The sequence below is a fragment of the Nicotiana sylvestris genome, chromosome 11 (genome assembly GCF_000393655.2).
Source record: "Nicotiana sylvestris chromosome 11, ASM39365v2, whole genome shotgun sequence".
Taxonomy (NCBI): domain Eukaryota; kingdom Viridiplantae; phylum Streptophyta; class Magnoliopsida; order Solanales; family Solanaceae; genus Nicotiana; species Nicotiana sylvestris.
Window position 1 is genome coordinate 99,609,123 of NC_091067.1, and position 19,894 is coordinate 99,629,016.

Consider the following 19,894-nt stretch of genomic DNA (forward strand, 5'->3'; position numbering starts at 1 on the left):
ATCCCAGATGTGGTATGGTCATATATCAACATAGACTTTATTGATGGCCTGCCTAAATCAAATGACTTTGGGGTCATCTTAGTAGTGGTCGATAGGCTGAGTAAGTATGGCTATTTTATTCCATTAAAACACCCTTACACTGCTCAGTCAGTTGCTAAGGTCTTCCTAAACATAGTGGTCAAATTACATGGGATGCCTGATACTATTACTAGTGACACACATGTTGTCTTCTTGAGTTCTTTCTGGCAGGAGCTCTTTACACTATAGGGGGTACAACTACACACCTCATCAGCATATCACCCTCAATCTGATGGACAAACTGAGGTGCTGCAGAAGCCATGAAACGTACTTAAGATGCTATTGTAATGAGGATGCTGCCAATTGGTACTCATGCTTGCCTATGGTTGAGTACTGGTACAATAATTCCTTCCATTCAGCTATCCAAACTACTCCTTATGAAGCATTGTATGGCCGGCCACCACCCTTACATCTACCTTATTTACTTGGAGAATCAGCTTCAGGTGAAGTTGACAACACTTGGATAAATAGGGAACTGAAACTACAACTGCTTAAATACCACTTAAGGAGAGCACAACTCAGGATGAAGTAACAAGCAGCTCATAAAAGTGACAGGCAGTTTGCAGTTTGGGATTGGGTTTACTTAAAGGTCCAACCCTAAGTATTATGGTCCATTTCATATTATCAAGCGGATTGGTCCAGTTGCCTATACCCTTTTACTACCTGCAAGAGTAAAAATTCACCTTATAGTTCATGTGTCGATACTGAAAAAATGTTATGAAGTCCCTTCACAAATCTCCTAACACCCCCCCCCCCCCCGTTCATTAATTTAGCCAGCCCCTACTGCCCTGATCCTGAGCCAGTTTTGCAGAGAAGAATGATAAAAGGAGGCAATAAAGTTGTGGCACGGGTTTTAGTCAAAATGGCAAGGATTGCCTGTTGATGCTGCTACTTGGGAACTTGTCACTGTTTTACAAACTCGGTTTCCCTTGTTTGATCCTTGTGGACAAGGATCTTCTATTTGAGGGGAGTACTGATACAAGTTATTGAAAAGGAGTCGAGTAGATAGTTAAGAAATGAACAGCTAGTTAGCAGTCCAAAAAGTTGTTAGAGTTAGTTACAATAACTAACTTCTGTTAATGAGAGAATCTGTCAGTAGGAGTAGGATTGGAACTCATGATACAATTTAATTGATATAAATACATCTGTAACACATATTCAGAATCATCAATGAAATATATACTTCTATCCTAAATCTTCTGTCTTCCCTTTTCTCTTCTGTGGTTTTCATTTCTAGCTGACCTCTCGAAACTTATTCCTGAATCAGCTTTACGATCCTCGAGTTCATCTTGAATTCCTGCAATCGTGCATCATTCAGAGACATGCTCTTATGTAATAATGAGAAGATTGTTTTCATGTCCGTTGTTGTGAACAGTGGGCCTCAAAGGATCAATCTTCCATTTGCCGTCAACAATGAACTTGATCTGCACAAACAGAAATGAGAGGCTCGGTACAGCACAGGATAACAAAGTATGATATCAAATTCGTTGCAATCAATAAAACCCACCTCATATGTGCCTGGATACAGCTTTAGGCTTACAGAAAAGACATCCCCGCGTGATTTTTCCATCTTTCTCTGCATTTAAATACATCCCATCAAGCTGCTAGTCAAGGACAAGATGCCCCTTGAAATCAACATCACAAAGTCCCTCACGTTCTTGATACAAGGCCTTTTAGGGGAAGAAATAGAAATGTGCAGGTTTCATTATTAAGAGACTGTTGACATGCCATTTTTCAAGGCATTTGATGCTTTAGGAACAGCTTTAGAGAAATCTACTTGATGGTACATGGAACTCTATAACTCAAGTACAGCAATGTTGTTATCTAATTTCTCTCCTAAATGCCAAGTGACTTTCCGGGAAATAAAAAGGGTACAGCAATGTTGTTATCTAATTTCTTTCCTAAATGCCAAGTGACTTTCCGGGAAATAAAAAGGGTAAACCCTGGTAGACCATCTTCTGAAGTTCTCAGCAAGGATTAAAGAAGTGCACCTTGGCTTCTAAAGTCTCCATTTCACTGACGCATTTTTATCTTATTTGCACTAGTAAGTTGAGCAAATTCTGATTTTTGCTGTACAAATTCTAAATAATATGTAGTTTACTAAATAAAATTTGAAAATGAAGCAAATAACAGGAATATAAGTGATCACATATTATTGTGATTAGATCCATAGCCCTTCTCCAAAACCCCATCTGGATCCCAACACAATCAAAAGAGAAGAGAAAAGAAAAGATTGTGAAGGCAAAATGTCATGCAATTTACACGAGTCAAGTCAGCAAAGCATATTGCACTGGATATTAATTGGGTGTACCCCCTAAAAGAGAATCTTTTATTTTCCTGCTCTAGCCAAACATGACTAAGTTGTGAACTACTTTCATATTGGCCACAAGAAATCAAGAATAGCTAGATGTTGACTCTATTGATGACACTTCAACACTAAACCATGCAGAAGAGGATGTCCTTACTGTAATCATTGATAAGACATCATATTCACCCTAAACAACAACAATAAGATTAAGTTGGTATAGACAATCACATTACACGAAATTATGCTTGACCTTTTAACAGTTAAGCACTGTCTCCTATTTCCTATTATTGATGTGGAAGCAAGATGAAACCTGAGTTGTCCATCCATCAAAAGAACCTGCTAGAAGAACCTCTGAGGCGGAGTTGGTCCAAACAATGCGAGCAGTACGAAGAATCTGCAAAGCTTTACTAGCACTATCAATCCTCTCCTGCTTCTCTTCTAATATCTTCTGTGCATCACTGAAAATATATGGTAGGAAAACTCAGTTTTGGTTAAGGTATCTAGTCTAAAGTATGTATTTTTAAATGAATGAGAAGTGACCACACATTATCGCAAGTGTCATTTTCCCCTCAAGCACAGCCAGCTTTGCACGTATCGACCTCAATCTCTCCCGGGCATTCATGAATTCATTCTCCTGGAATTCCCATGCATCAGAAAGCCTTTGCAAATCACTTGGAGAGCTTCCAAGAACCTAAGGAAGAAAGTGAGAAGTTACTTAATAATATTAGCACTATCACATTAAACAATAAATAGTTAGCACAAAAATATATATAGTGAGCAGAACTTCGTTTCCAATTAGCAGAATTTCGTTTCCAATGGAAATGTCTTTACAGTGAAAATTGAAGCATTTCTTCTTTTTGACAGAAGCGTTGAAGAAAATATTTTGCAATATAGTTCCTTTTAGCTCATGTTCTGTTCTCTTTTCTTCTTTCCTGAATTGTGTTCTTTTTTTTTAGAAAGGGTAACAAATTCCTGAATTGTGTTATTACCAAATCCAAAAGCTTAAATTAGTGCGGGACACACTTTTATTTACTTAATTTTGTCTTAACAAAGCCTTTCACATTGTGGTCCTAATTATTTTTCCTGAGTCAAGCACTTGGAAATGCTATTTGTTAATGGTTGGCGGCGAGACTTGAACCAAGGACCACTACTTGCTCAGATACCATGTTAAAAATTTTGAACCCTCAATTAAAAGATTACGGTATATATTGAGAGAGGACACTTTATTTATTTATTTATTTATTTAGGTCTTAACCATTTTCTTTGTCTTAACAGTTCTATTTTCAGCTTTTTTAAGTCGAAGGAAGCAACTTTAGGTATTGAGTCTAAATTCCAAAGATGTCAGCAAAAAGTGTTCGGGAACGTGATGAAAATGTTTGGTTTAACATGATTATGTCATGTTTATAAACGAGTCATGATCAAAAAATTTATTGACACAGAACACTAACTCTGCAAATTTGTTGTCGAACATCTATTCAACAAAATAAAGTTACCACTTTTTTTGGAGGAATATTCATCACCGAGACAACATAGGAAGCTAATCCATTATTTTTATAAGAAGAATAATGATGCTAGGAAAACAGTCATTAGCAATTTTGAGAAACTAAAGATACAGATTTCTACCTCCTTCAAATTTAACTCCTTGCTTTTGGATTTCAACGAGTGCAGTGTCAAGGATAGCTCAAGTTCTAAATGCTGAAGCCGGGTGCTTATCTCGTTGTGGTTTTCATTTTTCCATCTTCGTAAAGCTTCGGTTCTACTCCCCGTGATATTAACTAGATCATCTCCTGCAGCTTCGCTCTTACCTTCAATCGAACTTTTACCTAGAGCAACCTCACCAGCTGTGCATAGCAGCACTGAAGAGAGTTTACAATCTATACACAATATTAGACGCATGAAAGAGAATACCTTCAAACTCTATATCCTGAAGGTCTGCATGTTGCATGCTCCATTTTCTCCACATGGGTGGTGAAAAGCTATGGTTAAGCTCCTCATCTGAATCCCTTCGAATGTCTTTCATGGGGATACCTTTATTGAGGCTACCATTTTTTCCTAGGTCAGTCCTATCTTTTACAATGTAAAAGACATGACATCTCATGACTCAGAATTTAACTGTTTACAGACAGACTACTCAGGAATAAATATTTTCAGTTCAAAAAGTTTAGGTAAATAGTACTATCAGATTTCAAGAATTCTTTTTTTTTTTATAAGGGGATTTCAAGAAACTTTAAAGATATCAAAGATTTAGTACACAAAAGCTATATGATTAAACAGCACTCCAATGCAGTGACTAATAGATTTTTCAACCATTTTGCTGATAACATGTCATCAGCTTTTTCCTTCTCAAAAAAAAAAAAACATTTCATCCGCTTTCTGATTAAAAAACTTACCTGCATCAGTGGTTCCAAAGCTTCTGTCATCTATGTTGTCCCTACTTGAAGCATGAGAACTATGTCCGTGTTTTCCCAGATCAATTCCAAGAGACGAGTTCCTCTCTTTCTCTAGTCGACTCAATATCCCTTCAATCCCGCTATCTTCCTCTGCTACAATTTCCCTGTTGGGAAGGGAGAGGAAAGAAAAAATGAAGATACTCAATGAATGATTTTTCACACAATTGAATAGAACCCGTAATGAATAGCTAGGAGATAAATAGGTGCAGATAATCACTAAGAAATAGGCTTTGTCTTTTTTTATTTTTGGTCCTCCTGAGTTTTCTCTTTCGCGCTTTTGTTACTAGTGGTACCACCTACCAAGCTAGACTTCACTTCACTCTTTAATCCCACCAACTTCATTCTTCAAATGAGTTAGCTGATTGTAACTATAAGCTACAACATTTACTAAGTCACTTTGGAGCTAGGCGGGAACAGTGAGTGGGAGGAAGGAAGCTTTTGCTTTTGTTTACATGCGATCCGCAGATGCTAAAGCCAGTGCCCAATGAAAAAAGTTGAATCGAAGCAAAGAATCATGTATCTCATATAGGATTTAGTAAATGTTGCAAACTGACATAACAAGCACAATTCTATATCCACAAGATGGAACATACATAAAAGTTAAGCATCTAGTATCCAGAGTCCACTGCCCAACTAATCCGAATTCATGCAGGAAAGGCCCATATAGCGTTTACTAGCAAAACTAAAGCAAATAAATAAATAAAAGAAAGCACATTTCACTATAAGGAACCTCACAACGATCTACCAGAGGACGAGGTGGGCTGAGAAGAATTCCCAAATGAAGAACTAGAAGATCCCGAAACAGGAAAATGAGCTTCATTCCCATGTAATGAATCACTTTCTTGACAACTGTTGACTCTCCTTTGAAACTCCTCAATGTCAAAATCCATTTCCACAGTCTCAACTTCATTAACGTCCATAGTGCAAGTGTCATCATCCTCGGAGTCCCAACCAAAAGAAAACCACCCTCCTCTATTCTTTATAGCCTCCACCAAATCCACTCTTCCAGCTTCTTCCAACTCTTTCCTTGTCGGAAAAGCATTTGGGTTCTCAGATATCTCCATAAAAGCCAAAATCTCTTCTTCCAGCTCCATTTCCCCTTCACTTCCTAGCCCTTTCCTACACCAGCAGTATGCACTATCCTCAGCTCTTCCCTTGCTAAGCTTAAAACGCCGAAAGAACCCCATTTCTTGGTTAAAAATCGCAGCATTTCTGCGGCAGTGAAGTTTTTTTGCGGGGGTTATAACGAACATTATAGTAGGAATAGGTGAAAAGCTCAAATGGGTGTTGAAAAAAGGAGGAATTGAAAAATGGGTAGGTGTCGAAATGACTGAAACCATCGTTCAGGCATTTCTTCAAACAGTTGGAGGCTACCAGAAGAAATAAGTGCACTATCCTGCAGAAAAGTGAAGCAATGGGCAGCGCACTGGGATACGGAAATGCAATTAATGAGAACTGATTTGTTGAGGATTACTTAATGAATACTGTTATAAGTTCTATGACTATCAACTTTATAGGCATCGAATGAGTATGAATATAATAAAGTGACTCACACATTTTTCCAGACTTTGTTTTCAAGATTTGGTTTTGTCCAGCTTAAAGGTAAGGCTGTGTTTGCCAACGGAGAGGCGTGAAGTTGGAGAAGAAGGCTTAGAATGTGTCAGCTTCTCATCCTGTATAACACGCTAGTACTTTGGAATTTGGACATATCTTACCGTTTTTGTACTATCTATTGTTAAAATGTATCCACTTGACTTGACCAAAGTTGTCTCCTTTCCCTGCCATTCTTATGAATTCTTTGTATCAATTAATCAGCTATAAGCGCCCGTCGGTAGACTTAAACTACGTTCCATGCGATACACTCATAATCTTGTGCAACTTGCTTACCATCTTGTTATGTCAAGTTACTCTTAGTCTTATTACACTAAAAATCACTAAAGAAATATTAAAACAAAGAAGAACGGTCAAAGAAAGCTTTTGTATTAGAGAAAAGTTGATTGTTTTGTTTGGGTAGTTATAAATGAATAACCTCCTTTATATACTAGTCTCCTAAGGACTAGTGAGTAAATAATAATTATTACACATGGCCCTTATTATTTACAAGTAAATCCCTTCTCTAAAATTTTCTACATAGCTAGAATCTTCTAAAGACTTTTCTAGCAATTCAATAGGGTTCTAAGGTCTTTCATGAGAAATCTCCATATTTCTCTAGAATCTTCTCACATGTGCTAGTCTATTTCATATGTAAGCTTTCCATATGGCAAAAATAATTGCCAAGTTGCACCTATGTGGCATGATGATGTGGCGGGTCATGACACTCTCCCCCACCCAATTTTTTGTCGCCCTCGACATAAAGCATCGATAAGTACGCACGCACCTCGCTTTGGTGTCGTCGGAGATCTTTGTCCATTAGCCATGATGCTCTATGGAGTGGTTCGCCTTCCCATGTCACAAGGTACTGGTCACATTTCTTCTTACCTCGTTTCTACTTTGGACGGCTAGTAATGATGGCATCGATCCTCCGTCCATCAAATGTCTATCTCCTTTCTTTGATATATATTCTCTTTTCCTAATTGCTGTTTTTCGGAAAATACTGGAAAGAGTGGACAAGGAATTAAAATATCCCTGCCGATGTATTTTGACATCCCACAGCTTCGGCAGGATCGCTTAGCCCCGTTCATCTTCGGCGCAAGAGCGCTCGATCAGTGAGCTATTACGCACTCTTTCAAGGGTGGCTGCTTCTAGGCAAACCTCCTGGCTGTCTCTGCACCCCTACCTCCTTTATCACTGAGCGGTCATTTAGGGGCCTTAGCTGGTGATCCGGGCTCTTTCCCTCTCGACGATGAAGCTTATCCCCCATCGTCTCACTAGCCGACCTTGCCCCCCTCTTATTTTGAGGTCATATCTAGTATTCAGAGTTTGCCTCGATTTGGTACCGCTCTCGCGGCCCGAATCTCCCCATGACTCAACCAACTCTAGCAACTTCTCAAGCATCGGTTCTATGCTTCTACTTCCTATTTGGCTACCCACTGCGGTCCCAGTCTTGCTAGCAAACTTGATCCATCTGCTTGGTGCATCGACTAAGTCCGATAACATGGCATCACTTTGTAACTCGCCATTCTCTTCAACTATGTCCGTCCAACTTTTCTTGTTGCCACCATGCTCTATTTGTATGGCGCCAAGATAGGCTTTGGAATCCCCTACTTTCGTCTTAGATTCAAAGCCCATCCCCCCAACGTAGGTGGTCCCTCATGTGTCACCCTTGTGTGCCTGAGCAAAGTTCCAGATCATTTCTGCAAGCTTTTCCAACTCTAGACATTCACTTGCCTAATGTGATTCTTTACAGAAATAGCACCCTGCCTTAGGCACGTACTTGCTACCATTTTTCGGCCCCTTCCCATTTCTCTTGGACCCATTTATGGGATGGCTCCTTACCATTGCCCTTGTGTATCTAGGCTATGCCTTTCCTGTTGTCTTTATCATGATCTCCCCCACCTCTCTCGACATTGCCTTCTTTGGACTTAGTAGACTCCATTGAAGTTAACGAGCAACTCGGTTACCGCTATGGCCTCATCCATGTTGGCTACTTGATATCTTCTTAACTCCTACTTTGCCTAATTTTTCAATCCATCCATGAAGTAGAAGAGTAAATCTTCCTCGGATAATGACGAGATTTACAACATTAAGGTAGTGAACTCGCGCATACACTCCTAAATTGTGGCTGTCTATCGAAGCTCCCTTAACTTCCACCTAGCTTCATACACCACATTCACTGGGTAGAATTGCTTCTTCAACTCAATCTTGAACTGCTCCCACATCTCAATCTTGCATATCTCCTACTCCATGTCAACACACTTTTGACGCTACCATAATGTGGCAATCTCTAAGAGGTACAATACAGCGATGTTGATCTTAGCCTTGTCATCCCTCATTTTGTTGTGCTTGAAATAGTTCTCCATGTGCCGAAGAAAGTTTTTCACTTCTTGTGCATCACGAACACCTTTGAATACCGGTGGCTTGGGAGCCTCGACCTTGGCTTCCATCGTTGCAACAACATTATTGTCTGCCTCGATCATGCCAGTATCAACATGCTCCTCGAGTGACTCTAACTTTGCCTTCATTGCATCGATAGTACTCAAGGCCTCCATGAGTCTGCATTCCAAGGTAGTGATGAATTGCCTTAGCTTCATCTCAATCTGTATACATCCCTCTAAGTCAGTTCAGATACTCTCAATCTCCTCAAGAGTGTGTCCTTCAGGAACCCTAAGGGTGTTTTTCACCTTCCCCAAGCGTTGGCCAAAGATCTCCATGGTATCCATCCCTACGTTCACCTTCATCACCCACTCTTTACCGAGCGAGATGTCCTCCGATAGGACCTCCACCTCATCTCGCTCGCTTTAGTGGTAGATGGTGTAAGCACGTGATTTTTGACCCTCCCCGAGGATTTTCACATTTTTAGCGTGAATATGTGAAATTGGGTCTAGTATAGCTATTTTAACTATTTTTACTTTATTTCGTTGCAAAAAGAAAAATTTCAAAAAAATATATATATAAATTTTAGTTTATGTATCTCTCATAAACTTGAAAAATACAAAAATTGCACTTTATTTTTGTACTTTATATAATTTCGAAAATTACAAAAAATATAGTTCTATTAAGGTTTTATAGTCATTTTTAACTTTGAAAAATACAAAAATATTACCTCATATTTTATCTTAATATTTAAAAACGAAAATTACAAAAAATAGTTTTATTAATATTTTGTAGCTATTTTAAATCTTGAAAAATATTTAAAAAGATATAGTTTTGTTTAAATACTAGTCTTATTTTTGGTAGTTATTTTGCTTACATAGGACTAGTTAAGCAACGTGTTCCTATTTCTCGGGTCCGGGCAAAAGAATAATATTCGGGTTCAAACTACCCGGTTTTAGGCCTAATTTCGGACCTAGCCCATAATAAACCGTGTCCAGGACACGTGGGGAACCCCACCACGCGTGGGGGACATATGCCTTGAACCCCACCACGCGTGGGGCTCATTTTTCTGGGCAAACCCATACAAATGCACGAGACTTGGACTGGGCAAAGGGGAGGATTTTGAAAATTGGAGGAAGGACTTTGAATTTTTTTGAAAAAGAAATATTGTTCACGCTTCTTCTTCTTTAGAAGAAGAAGCAGAAAAACCCTACTACTAAAAAAAAAGAAAAAAACCAGTCCAAAAACCCTTCAGCTCCCATCACCACCAGTTCCCCTCCCCTCGTCACCACTGTTCGCCATTTTCTTCCTCATCGTTGCAACCCCAGTTCGTCAACCAACAACCCGTCAACCATCGATCACTACCCCAAAACCACCGTCAACCTCCCCGCGTCCAAACCCAACACCAGTCCAACTCCATCACCGTACTATCCAAACGAACGCCGGAAAACAAACGAGCTCCACCTCCGTCAACCGCCATACCATCACCTTCCCCCTAGCACCACGACCAACAGCGTCTCGCCTGCGTCGTCCAAACTACCAGCCCGACGAGTAGCAGCAGCGTCGTCACCTTCACTGCCTCCTCGCCACCGTCCTCACCTTCCCGGCGTAACCCACCAAACCAGTCGTGACACTCCCCTTACGTCCGAACGACATCGCCATCTTCCTCCGTGAACCCACCATGGCTGCCTCCACCAGCTCCCTCCATTGAAGCCAGCTCTACACGCATCTCGTTCACCACCCAAATCGTCTCGACCTTAACCCAAAACCACCAGTCCGCCATAACCACCACCCAAACGACCACCCTACTGTCCGAACGACCCCTTTGCTTCATATCCACGTACCAACTGCTGCGTCAAAAAATATACAGCAGCCACCAACATTCTTGGGCGTTGACAGTTTTGGGGTCCAAGCTTTCCATCGAGGTCGTCTTTGGTTTGTCGAGGTGTTTGTCCGAGGTTTCGTCGCTGTTCCGCGTCCAGTGAGGTCTGGTTTGAATTCCGTCGGGGTCGTGTTTGTCGTCCTGAGTTGGCCGAGGTTCAAAGGTTAGTAAACCTCAAGCATTAAATAAGGAGATGTTATGTCAAAAGTTCAAAAAATGCAATATAGAAATTGGTATGATAATCTTCTGCTTATGTTTTCACCATATGCGTTTTGTTCATTTGTGGTGTTATGTATTTTTGTTTATTTGATATCATTTAATTTAGTAGGGTTAGTTGTTCTATGACACAGTTTAACGTTAATTTGTTCGTCTTTTCCCTTGCTTAGTTCATTCGGACAAAACTAGCATTACTTGTTGTTATTACTTCCAAAACACTCATTTGCTAGATTCCTCTTATTAAATTTGTAACGAGTTATGAGATTTCAGTTGTAAATAGGCTATAAGGTTTAGTATGGTTAAAGGCGTAAAAATGGCATCCTTTTTTTTTAAAAAAAAAATATAATAAAAAATAAAGAATAAATAAATAAAAATAAAAATAACAACGAGACTAGCTCCGCTAAAGAAAAATGTACAGATTGCGGAGCCCTTCACAAAATATATGTATTAAATACTTAGATTCCGGGACGGGCCATTTAGTAAATTTCACGGCCCTACCCAAAAATAATAATGCGCTAGTTGCTTTAGACGCGCCTTTAATAATGTTATCTCCCTAAACTCGGGTGCACATTTATGTGACCCAAATCCAAATCTCAACAGAGTCGAAATATGTCTCTAGTCACGGGCACATTGATTGTGACGTGGCTCGAGACGCATTTCCACGTCGTTGCAAATCCCTTCAAAAAATAAGAATGAGATGAGCCTCGCCGAATAAAAATATAAATTGTGGGGCCCTCAGTAAATACTTGTTTTAAATTACCTAGAATTCAGGAGGGTCGTTTAGCGAATTTCACGGCCTCCGCAAAATAATGACGCGATAGTCTCTTTAGGCGCGTGTTTAATAATTTACTTTCTTAAAACTTGGGGTGTGCATTTCATGCGACCCAAATCCAAATCCCAAAACGTCAAATAAAATGCGTTCCGGATTGTGGGTGCATTTCATGTGACGCAGTCCAAAGACGTGTTTTAAGCGACGTTCACATTCTCGTAAAAACAATAATAATAAAGCGGTTAAAAGATAAAATTTGCACATAAGTTCATATTGTATTTAAAATCAGATAATCAAGCCAAATATAACAGTTGAGCGACCGTGCTAGAACCACGGAACTCGGGAATGCCTAACACCTTCTCCCGGGTTAACAGAATTCCTTATCTAGATTTCTGGTACGCAGACTGTAATATAGAGTCATTCTTTTCCTCGATTCGGGATTAAAATTGGTGACTTGGGACACCCTAAATCTCCCAAGTGGCGACTCTGAAATAAATAAACCAATCCCGTTTCGATTGTCCTTTAATTGGAAAAAACTCCCCTCGCGCCCCTCGGGTGCGAAAAAAAGAGGTGTGACAGCTCTGGCGACTCTGCTGGGGATTTGGACCCAGAACCACTGGTTCAGGATTAAGAATTCGAGCTTAGAATAATTGTTATTATTTGGCTTTATTTATTATCTGATTATTACATGTTTTGAGCCTAATGTGCTAAATGCTGCTTTTACCGCTTTGATATTATTTGAACTGTATATAAATTGTGCCGAAACCTTTCTCTTCTTACCTCCGGGGATGTGCTTACTGGTTGAGACTCCCTATTCTGTTAGTGTCATACCCTGAATAAAAGAGGCTCGGAAAGTTTCTAAGCCGGCTGGCCTTTTGGTTCCCGGAAAGGAGCTCCTTCCTCAGCTCGAGTTGTCCGCTCGGGTACACTGTCTAGAACACCGACCCAGGTTTTTGAACCTAGTATAACAAAGCCACATGCCGGATCCCTAGTAGGAACGTTTATTTGCATCATGTGCATTTGACTTAGGGGACTCAACATAGGGGTTGGGTCCGTCTAGGACAAGCAACCTGAAAATAATAGACAATCTTTCGGCATCCTATGTGCTACATGTTGTATTTAGTCAAGGGCGTATGGGTCATTTGGTCATTTCCAGCATGATGTTATTTTAATCAAAGCATGAGGAACATTTGTGGAATCCAAGAAGCCTTGGAATTCCCTATGTCCCCCACGCTTGCTTTTTGGGAAAGCACATGGGGAACATTTGTGGAATCCAAGAAGTCTTGGAATTCTCATATGTCCCCCACGCTTCATATGTTGGGAAAAGCGCATGGGGAGCATTCGCGGAATCCAAGAAGTCTTGGAAATCATTATGTCTCCCATGCCACATTTTGAAATAAATAATAAATATATAAAAAAAAAATATTACAAATAAAACAAAGCATGAAAATTCAAAAAGATTTTGTATGTTTTCATTATTTTCCACAGATTAAAAAAAATCGTGAAAAAGAGGAGGAAAAAATGACAGTGTAGAGATATAACTACTTATTTTTAGAGAAAAATCAATGTCCGAGTAGTATCGAAACTCTGCCGAAATTTTGAGAAAATGAAAAAAAGGTCTTATTAGTTTGTTATATTAAAAGCAAAGAAAAATAGAGAAAAAAAATCATCATTGTTCTGTCTTGTTTTTTTTTTTTCAAAAAAGAAAATGGTTTGTTGTGCCATTAAATGAAAGTCAAAATGAGTCTGGTTGTTTAAAATGTTTTTTTATCTTATTATGGTTGTCTATGAAAATGCTAATAAAATAAAAAGAGTCCGGCGTTGAATGTGATTTTATTATTTGTTCCAAAAATAAGTATATATATAACCCAAAAAAAAAAAATTCAAAAGAAAGTTCAAAATTCAAAAAGATAAAATAGATAAATAAAAATCCGAAAATATTTTGATTCTTCTTTAGAAAATTCAGAAAAAAAAATATTTTAGAAGCATTTCTTTTATTAAAGGTAAAATTCCAAAAAATATTTTCTTCTTCTTCTTTAGAATAAAAAAAAAGCAAATGAAATTCAAAAATATATCTTAGAAGTGTTTCTTTTAAAAAGAAAATCAATCAAAAATCAAAAAATATACTTCCTTTCTTCTTTTAAAGTAGTTCTTTCAAATTCAAAAAAAAAGTTAGTTCATCTACTTATCCTTGATTGACCGAACTACGCGGGTTTGATTCTCACCGGATGTGAGATACGTAGGCAACCCTCATCGGGTCCAACCCCACCTTCTCAAAAAGAAGGAATGTTTTATGTTTTTCGTTAATTCGTTTGTTTGTTATAAATGAAAATAATAGAATAATAGTCTATTTGATTGTTGTGAAAATAATAATAATAAAAAAAAATATATAGAAAATGGAAAAGGGTCTTCTCAATAATAGTTTATTTACCCGAATTACGCGGGTTTGACTCTCACTGGATGTGAGATACGTAGGCAACCCTCATCGGGTCCAACCCCCTTTTTTGCTAAAAACCCAAAAACAAATAATAAATAATAAAAAAAACATGTCAAGTTTTTATTCATAAATAAGTCGGGTGATGTCCAACTTCCCCTTTTACAAAAAATATAGCAAAAATATATATGTCAAATTTCATAAAGAAGTCGGGTGACGCTGTTTTATCAAGACATAGCCGAATGTTCCCGAAAGGGACGCCGGAAGGCTGACTTTGCATAAACAGCCACTTTTGGGTCATTTTTAAGACTTGGTCCAGTTGACCCCCACAGCCTAAAAATCTTCGTCCCCGAGACGTTGAAAGGCCGTGTTTGCAATATTGACTTTTCTAATTTGAAAAACGATGAAAAAGAGTTATAAATAAGTCAGGTGATGCTGTTTTGTCATAAATAGCCGAATGTTCCCGAAAGGGACGCCGGAAGGCTGACTTGGCATAAACAGCCACATTTGGGTCATTTTGAGATATGGACCCACACAGCCTTAAAAAGCTTCGTCCCCGAGACGCTGAAGGGCCGTGTTTTGCAACACCAAGTTTTTATTATAATTTGAAAAAAAAGAACACCTGATTAGTCAGCGGTCATGTGAATACCGTCTTTTGTCATAATAAGCCGAGCCAGCTTCGGCCGCGTCTTAAACCGTTCTTGCCGAAATAGCCTTAGAGTATCTTTCAGTTGTCGAAAGGTTATTTTCGTAAAAGAATGGACAAATTTGTAAAGTGTCATAAAATAATCCTCCCCGGCCTCAAAATTTATATGAAATTTGGAAGGGGCCACATTTGCAAAAAATAACCGTCCGGTTGCATTTGGCAAACGGGGAAAGGAACTATCCGTTCGTTTTTGAGTTTGTAAATCTTTTGATTAGAATATGTGGTTTGTTTGATTTTCAAGTTTGCAGGTCATCTTCAAACCTTTGAAACCTAGTTTGTTTTAAAATTGAAAAATATGTATTATTGTTTAGCTTTTATTGGTCCGAACTACGCAAGGTCTAATTCATGCGGGGTCATGATACGTAGGCAATCTCCATAAGATTCGACCACAACAAAAAAAATGGAAAAAAGAAAAGAAAAGAAATGAAAAAAAGAATGAAAAAAAAGAATGAAAAAGAAAAAGCGAAAAAAACATAGAAAAAGAAATGAAAAAAGATGTGTTAATAATGGGGACCGACTGAGTCCATTTTAACCTGTTTCGTTTTGAATCACAAAGTTAAGGTGGTTGGTTCGTGGTAAGCCGGACAATGACACCCAGAATCCTTTACCTGCACATCATGGTGCGCACTTTGCTGGGATCAGGCCTGATAACTGAAGCACTCAAATCCTATTGGGAACTTGCTGACGGAGGTTGATGATATTGAAGCTGGTAATGGTCTTGGCAGTATCAATGCGAAGTTCAGTGGCTAAGATGCCAGTTTTGATAAAGGGGAGGACGCTCCGTCCCTTGGTCAGCAAGAGAGAAGCTTGTGGTGGTTTATTTTGTTGTCATTTCTGTTTGTTCAGATTATTAGGATTGTAATTCGGATTTTGTTTTGTGTCAATATCTTTCCGCTTATCTTTCCGTTTTGTCATAGCGGTTTGTTTAAGTTTGTCCAGTTGTGTTAGGATTTTATTCTGGTTGTTTTGTTTTATTATTCAAACCATTTCGCCGGTAGTCTAATACAAAGCCGGTCTTTTGTTAGTTCCAGTCGTCTTTTGTTTAGTCCTTTTATCATTTTTGTTCAATGCCGATTCTAGGGACATGACATGCGCACCCAGTTTGGGCCTAGTCTTAAAAGTTAATCATAAAACTCTGGGAAGGCGATCAGACCATTTAAAGAAAATAAGGACGGTTTGAGATTATTCAGAGCTCGAGTCATGTGGAACTGGGGCAAGTTAAACACAAAGAAAACCGTTAAAGAAAGATTCGCCTAAATTGGCATGAGGGTCGTTCATAATAATGAGAATGAGAGTGTCGCCCAACGGTGCTTTAGAAGTGACAAATGAACAAACATATGTTGAATATAATTGTCAAGTCCAGCACCATCGGAAGAGACTATAAATCTATTGTTTGATTGTGTTGTTCGCACTTGGCATGTTTTGAAGACTGGAATGACGAAGGCATTTTGTTCTGCTACCCAAACACTTTATCCTTTGTTAACCCCTTTTGAGCCTTATTTATTTTCTTTCATACCCCTCGTTCGGAATCAGTAGCAACGAAAAAGAAGAAAAAAAAAGAGAAAGAAAGAAAACAACAACGAAAAAAAAGAGAAAAAAAAAGAAAAGAAAAGAAAAGAAAATTGATAACAAAGAAAAAAAGAAAATCAAATGAAAAAGAGGAATTGGGAACAACGTTTGACCTGATTCCTCAAAGAGGATACGTAGGCGCTTCACGGCTCGGTCATAGTTTTGAAAAAATGAAAAAAAAATCAATTAAAATATCCCCAAGCAAGAAACTGGGGCAAAAGTTGCGTTTGATGTAAATAAATCTAATTCCGAAGGTTGTAATTAATAACCCAAAATTAATGCATTTTTTGAGCCTTTAATACCCTTTCTTTCTAGCCCTATCCAAAAACCCACATTACGGTCCAAAGAAAGACCTTCTGATCAGTTTTCAAAAAATGCCAAGTCAGACAAATGAAGAGTCTTACCGGCGAACATAACATTCTGTTACACAGCAGAAAAGGACTCTAATCTCCAACAGAAAGAGTCATACCAGCAACACTCCAAATCCCCAGCTGGAGAGAGATATAAAACGAGAGAGTCTTATTGGTGAAAACCTTCACAGGCACCATAAGGCGATGAAAGCTGAGAGAAGAACCCAAAAATGAGAGAGACTTGATAGTGAAAACCCTTCGGGCACTACAAGTCGAATAAGATTGAGAATCAGAGGGGGAATCGCCAATTGAAGATCTTAAAAGATGATTGACGGCAGAGGATAGGCCACATACGCATGTCATGGCCATTAGAGTCGGTATCTGCGTTTGATAGATTTTTATTTATAGTTTCTTTTGTAAAAGAGTCATTCGTTTCCTTTGTCTTTTATTTTGTTTCTTTTATCTTTCTCCTTTCATAGAAAAATTCCCCAATAGAGTTTGTCGGGCCAGAACAAGTATGAAATGACTTCAAATATGCCATCAGCTTTTCAAGATGAGATCTGACTAGTACATCCAAATGGTATAGTCAGCAAGGAACAAGCGCGAGGCCAGTGTCAATAAAGATATCCCCAGCAAAAGGGAATTGACAAAAGGATTGACGAGCGTCAAGAGGGATATCCTTGCCAAAACCAAGGTTATAAACCTCAAAGACAAGGCCCGTGAACAAAGCAAGGAGAGCAGTGAGCATGATTCGGCGAAATCCATACTAGACTAAAAGGTCGGGGAAATGCCAGTTTCCAAGCTATGCCACAAAAGAAGAGGGATATCCCCAGCAGGAAGGGATTATCCCCAGCACATAATATCATCCCCAACAAGTCGTGGAGCACAGCGCAATGAAGGAGAAAGGGAAAGCAATCCCAATAGGAGTATCACAGCCAACCACCATGTTTTAAACTAACAAATTTTGTTTGATTTGAAACAGGTAAAGGAAATGGCATTGATGCCAGAACTGCATGCCACAAGGGATATTATCAAACTGGGGCAAAAAATTTTCCTTCCATTTAGAAAATTTTCTGGAAGTCAGGTACCCCCAGCTGATAACATTTTACCCAACAGTGTTATCCCTAGCAGGTAAGTAAATGATTCCCCAACAGTGTTATCCCTAGCAGTTTCGAGGAGTCCAACATAAGTTTGGTGAAAATCGGTATCCTCAGCGGTTAGTCTTCGAAGGAAGAAGCTAATAATAATAATAATAATAATAAAAAAGGAATAATAATAAAAAATGGGGAAGGTAGAAAAGGAAAATTCATCCCATCCGCCTTCGAATAGGATTGGGTTCATCTGCCCTCGAATAGGATATTTTGGGTTCATCCGCCCTCGAATAGGATACTTTGGGTTCATCCGCCCTCGAATAGGATACTTTGGGTTCATCCGCCCTCGAATAGGATATTTTGGGTTCATCCACCCTCGAATAGGATATTTTGGGTTCATCCGCCCTCGAATAGGATCGTGTGGGTTCATCCACCCTCGAATAGGATTTTATTTTTTTCTAAGTTGTTTGTTTGAAGACAGGCGCCCACCTGAATAACGAGAGGAGTACTTTTTGTCTGTTCATTGCATATTTTAGGCGCCCACATGTATAACAAGGGAATACATTTCACATCTTTTCCAATAGGAGACGCACTTCCTAATTTGAAATCATTAAAGTTTTTACCCATAGGAGACGCATTTCCTCCTAGGTTTGTTTTAGTTTTACCCATAGGAGACGCATTTCCTCCTAGGTTAGTTTGAGTTTTACCCATAGGAGACGCATTTCCTCCTAAGTTCATTTTAGTTTCACCCATAGGAGATGCATTTCCTCCTAAGTTTATTTTAGTTTTACCATAGGAGATGCATTTCCTCCTAGGTTTGTTTTAGTTTTACCCATAGGAGACGCATTTCTTCCTAAGTTTATGTTCTACCCATAGGAGACGCATTTCCTCCTAAGTCTAGTTTTACCCATAGGAGATGCATTCCCTCCTAAGTTTGTTTTAGTTTTACCCATAGGAGATGCATTTCCTCCTAATATTGTTTTAGTTTCACCCGTAGGAGATGCATTTCCTCCTAAGTGGTTGTTAAAGATAAAAACAGAAAAAAAAATGACCTAGTCTGATGAACCTTCTCCTAGGATCAAAATCTTAGTCTGATGAATCTTTCTCCTAAGATAACCAAAAAGAAAAGACCTAGTCTGATGAACTTTCTCCTAGGATCGAAATCTTAGTCCGATGAATTTTTCTCCTAAGATAGAAACCTAGTCTGACGAACCTTCTCCTAGGATCCAAATCTTAGTCTGATGAATTTTTCTCCTAAGATACCAAAAAACAAAAATGACCTAGTCTGATGAACCTTCTCCTAGGATCAAAATCTTAGTCTGATGAATCTTTCTCCTAAGATACCAAAAAGAAAGGACCTAGTCTGATGAACCTTCTCCTAGGATCAAAATCTTAGTCTGACGAATTTTTCTCCTAAGATAGAGACCTAGTCTGACGAACCTTCTCCTAGGATCAAAATCTTAGTCCGATGAATCTTTCTCCTAAGATGCTAAAAAAACATTTTGAAAAGAGTCATTTCAAGCATTGAAGTTAGGCGCCCACCTGTATAACAAGGGAATACATCCTAATCTAGTGTTTAGTTCACTCTCAGCACTGCATCAGTAGTATCAGTGGGCTACGATTTTGCTAACGACTCACAAACCTCCCCAGTGCAAACGGGGTTAGGAAATTTTGTTTGTTTTGTTTGTTTTGATTGTCAGGGACCCGCCTGTAGAACGGAGTTTGTGGTATGTCAAAGATCGAAGAAGTCAGGAGTCCGCTTGTCAAAGATCAAGCAGTGACCCACTGGAATGCAGAAGGCTACAACAAAAATCCCAGCATTCAACCAAGTTATAAATAGCAGAAGCTCGCCTCAAGAATGCGAGTCAACATCTGAGATGGTCGACAAAAGCTGGACACAACATAAAAGAAAAAAAGAAAAAGAAGAAAAACAAAAAAGGAGAAAAATACGAAAGTGGAGAACAAATGTGGTCTGTTCAAGAACTAGCGCCTACAACTAGCAAGTATCAAGATTCAAATCCAAAGTCTGTATGAAGCACCATTCAAGACTCAAGACCAAGTTTCAGAAG

General features: G+C 38.9%; 1 protein-coding gene across 3 annotated transcripts; it reads right to left on the reverse strand.

Annotated features, from left to right (window-relative positions):
• Positions 1 to 1,084: 1,084 nt before the first annotated feature.
• Positions 1,085 to 6,678, reverse strand: LOC104234179 (protein PTST homolog 2, chloroplastic-like). 3 transcript variants are annotated; one of them, XM_009787707.2, is made up of 7 exons: positions 5,572 to 6,678; positions 4,777 to 4,940; positions 4,010 to 4,260; positions 2,932 to 3,077; positions 2,697 to 2,844; positions 1,586 to 1,654; positions 1,085 to 1,502 (listed from the first exon to the last, which is right to left on the reverse strand). In XM_009787707.2, the coding sequence occupies exons 1-7, from the start codon at positions 6,174 to 6,176 to the stop codon at positions 1,407 to 1,409; spliced, it is 1,479 nt and encodes a 492-aa protein (XP_009786009.1). In that variant the 5' UTR covers positions 6,177 to 6,678; the 3' UTR covers positions 1,085 to 1,406. The 3 variants fall into 3 exon arrangements, with proteins under 3 accessions (XP_009786009.1, XP_070018877.1, XP_009786010.1); XM_070162776.1 differs by having other exon boundaries at positions 4,010 to 4,242; positions 5,572 to 6,677; XM_009787708.2 differs by having other exon boundaries at positions 4,010 to 4,227; positions 5,572 to 6,672.
• Positions 6,679 to 19,894: the final 13,216 nt, after the last annotated feature.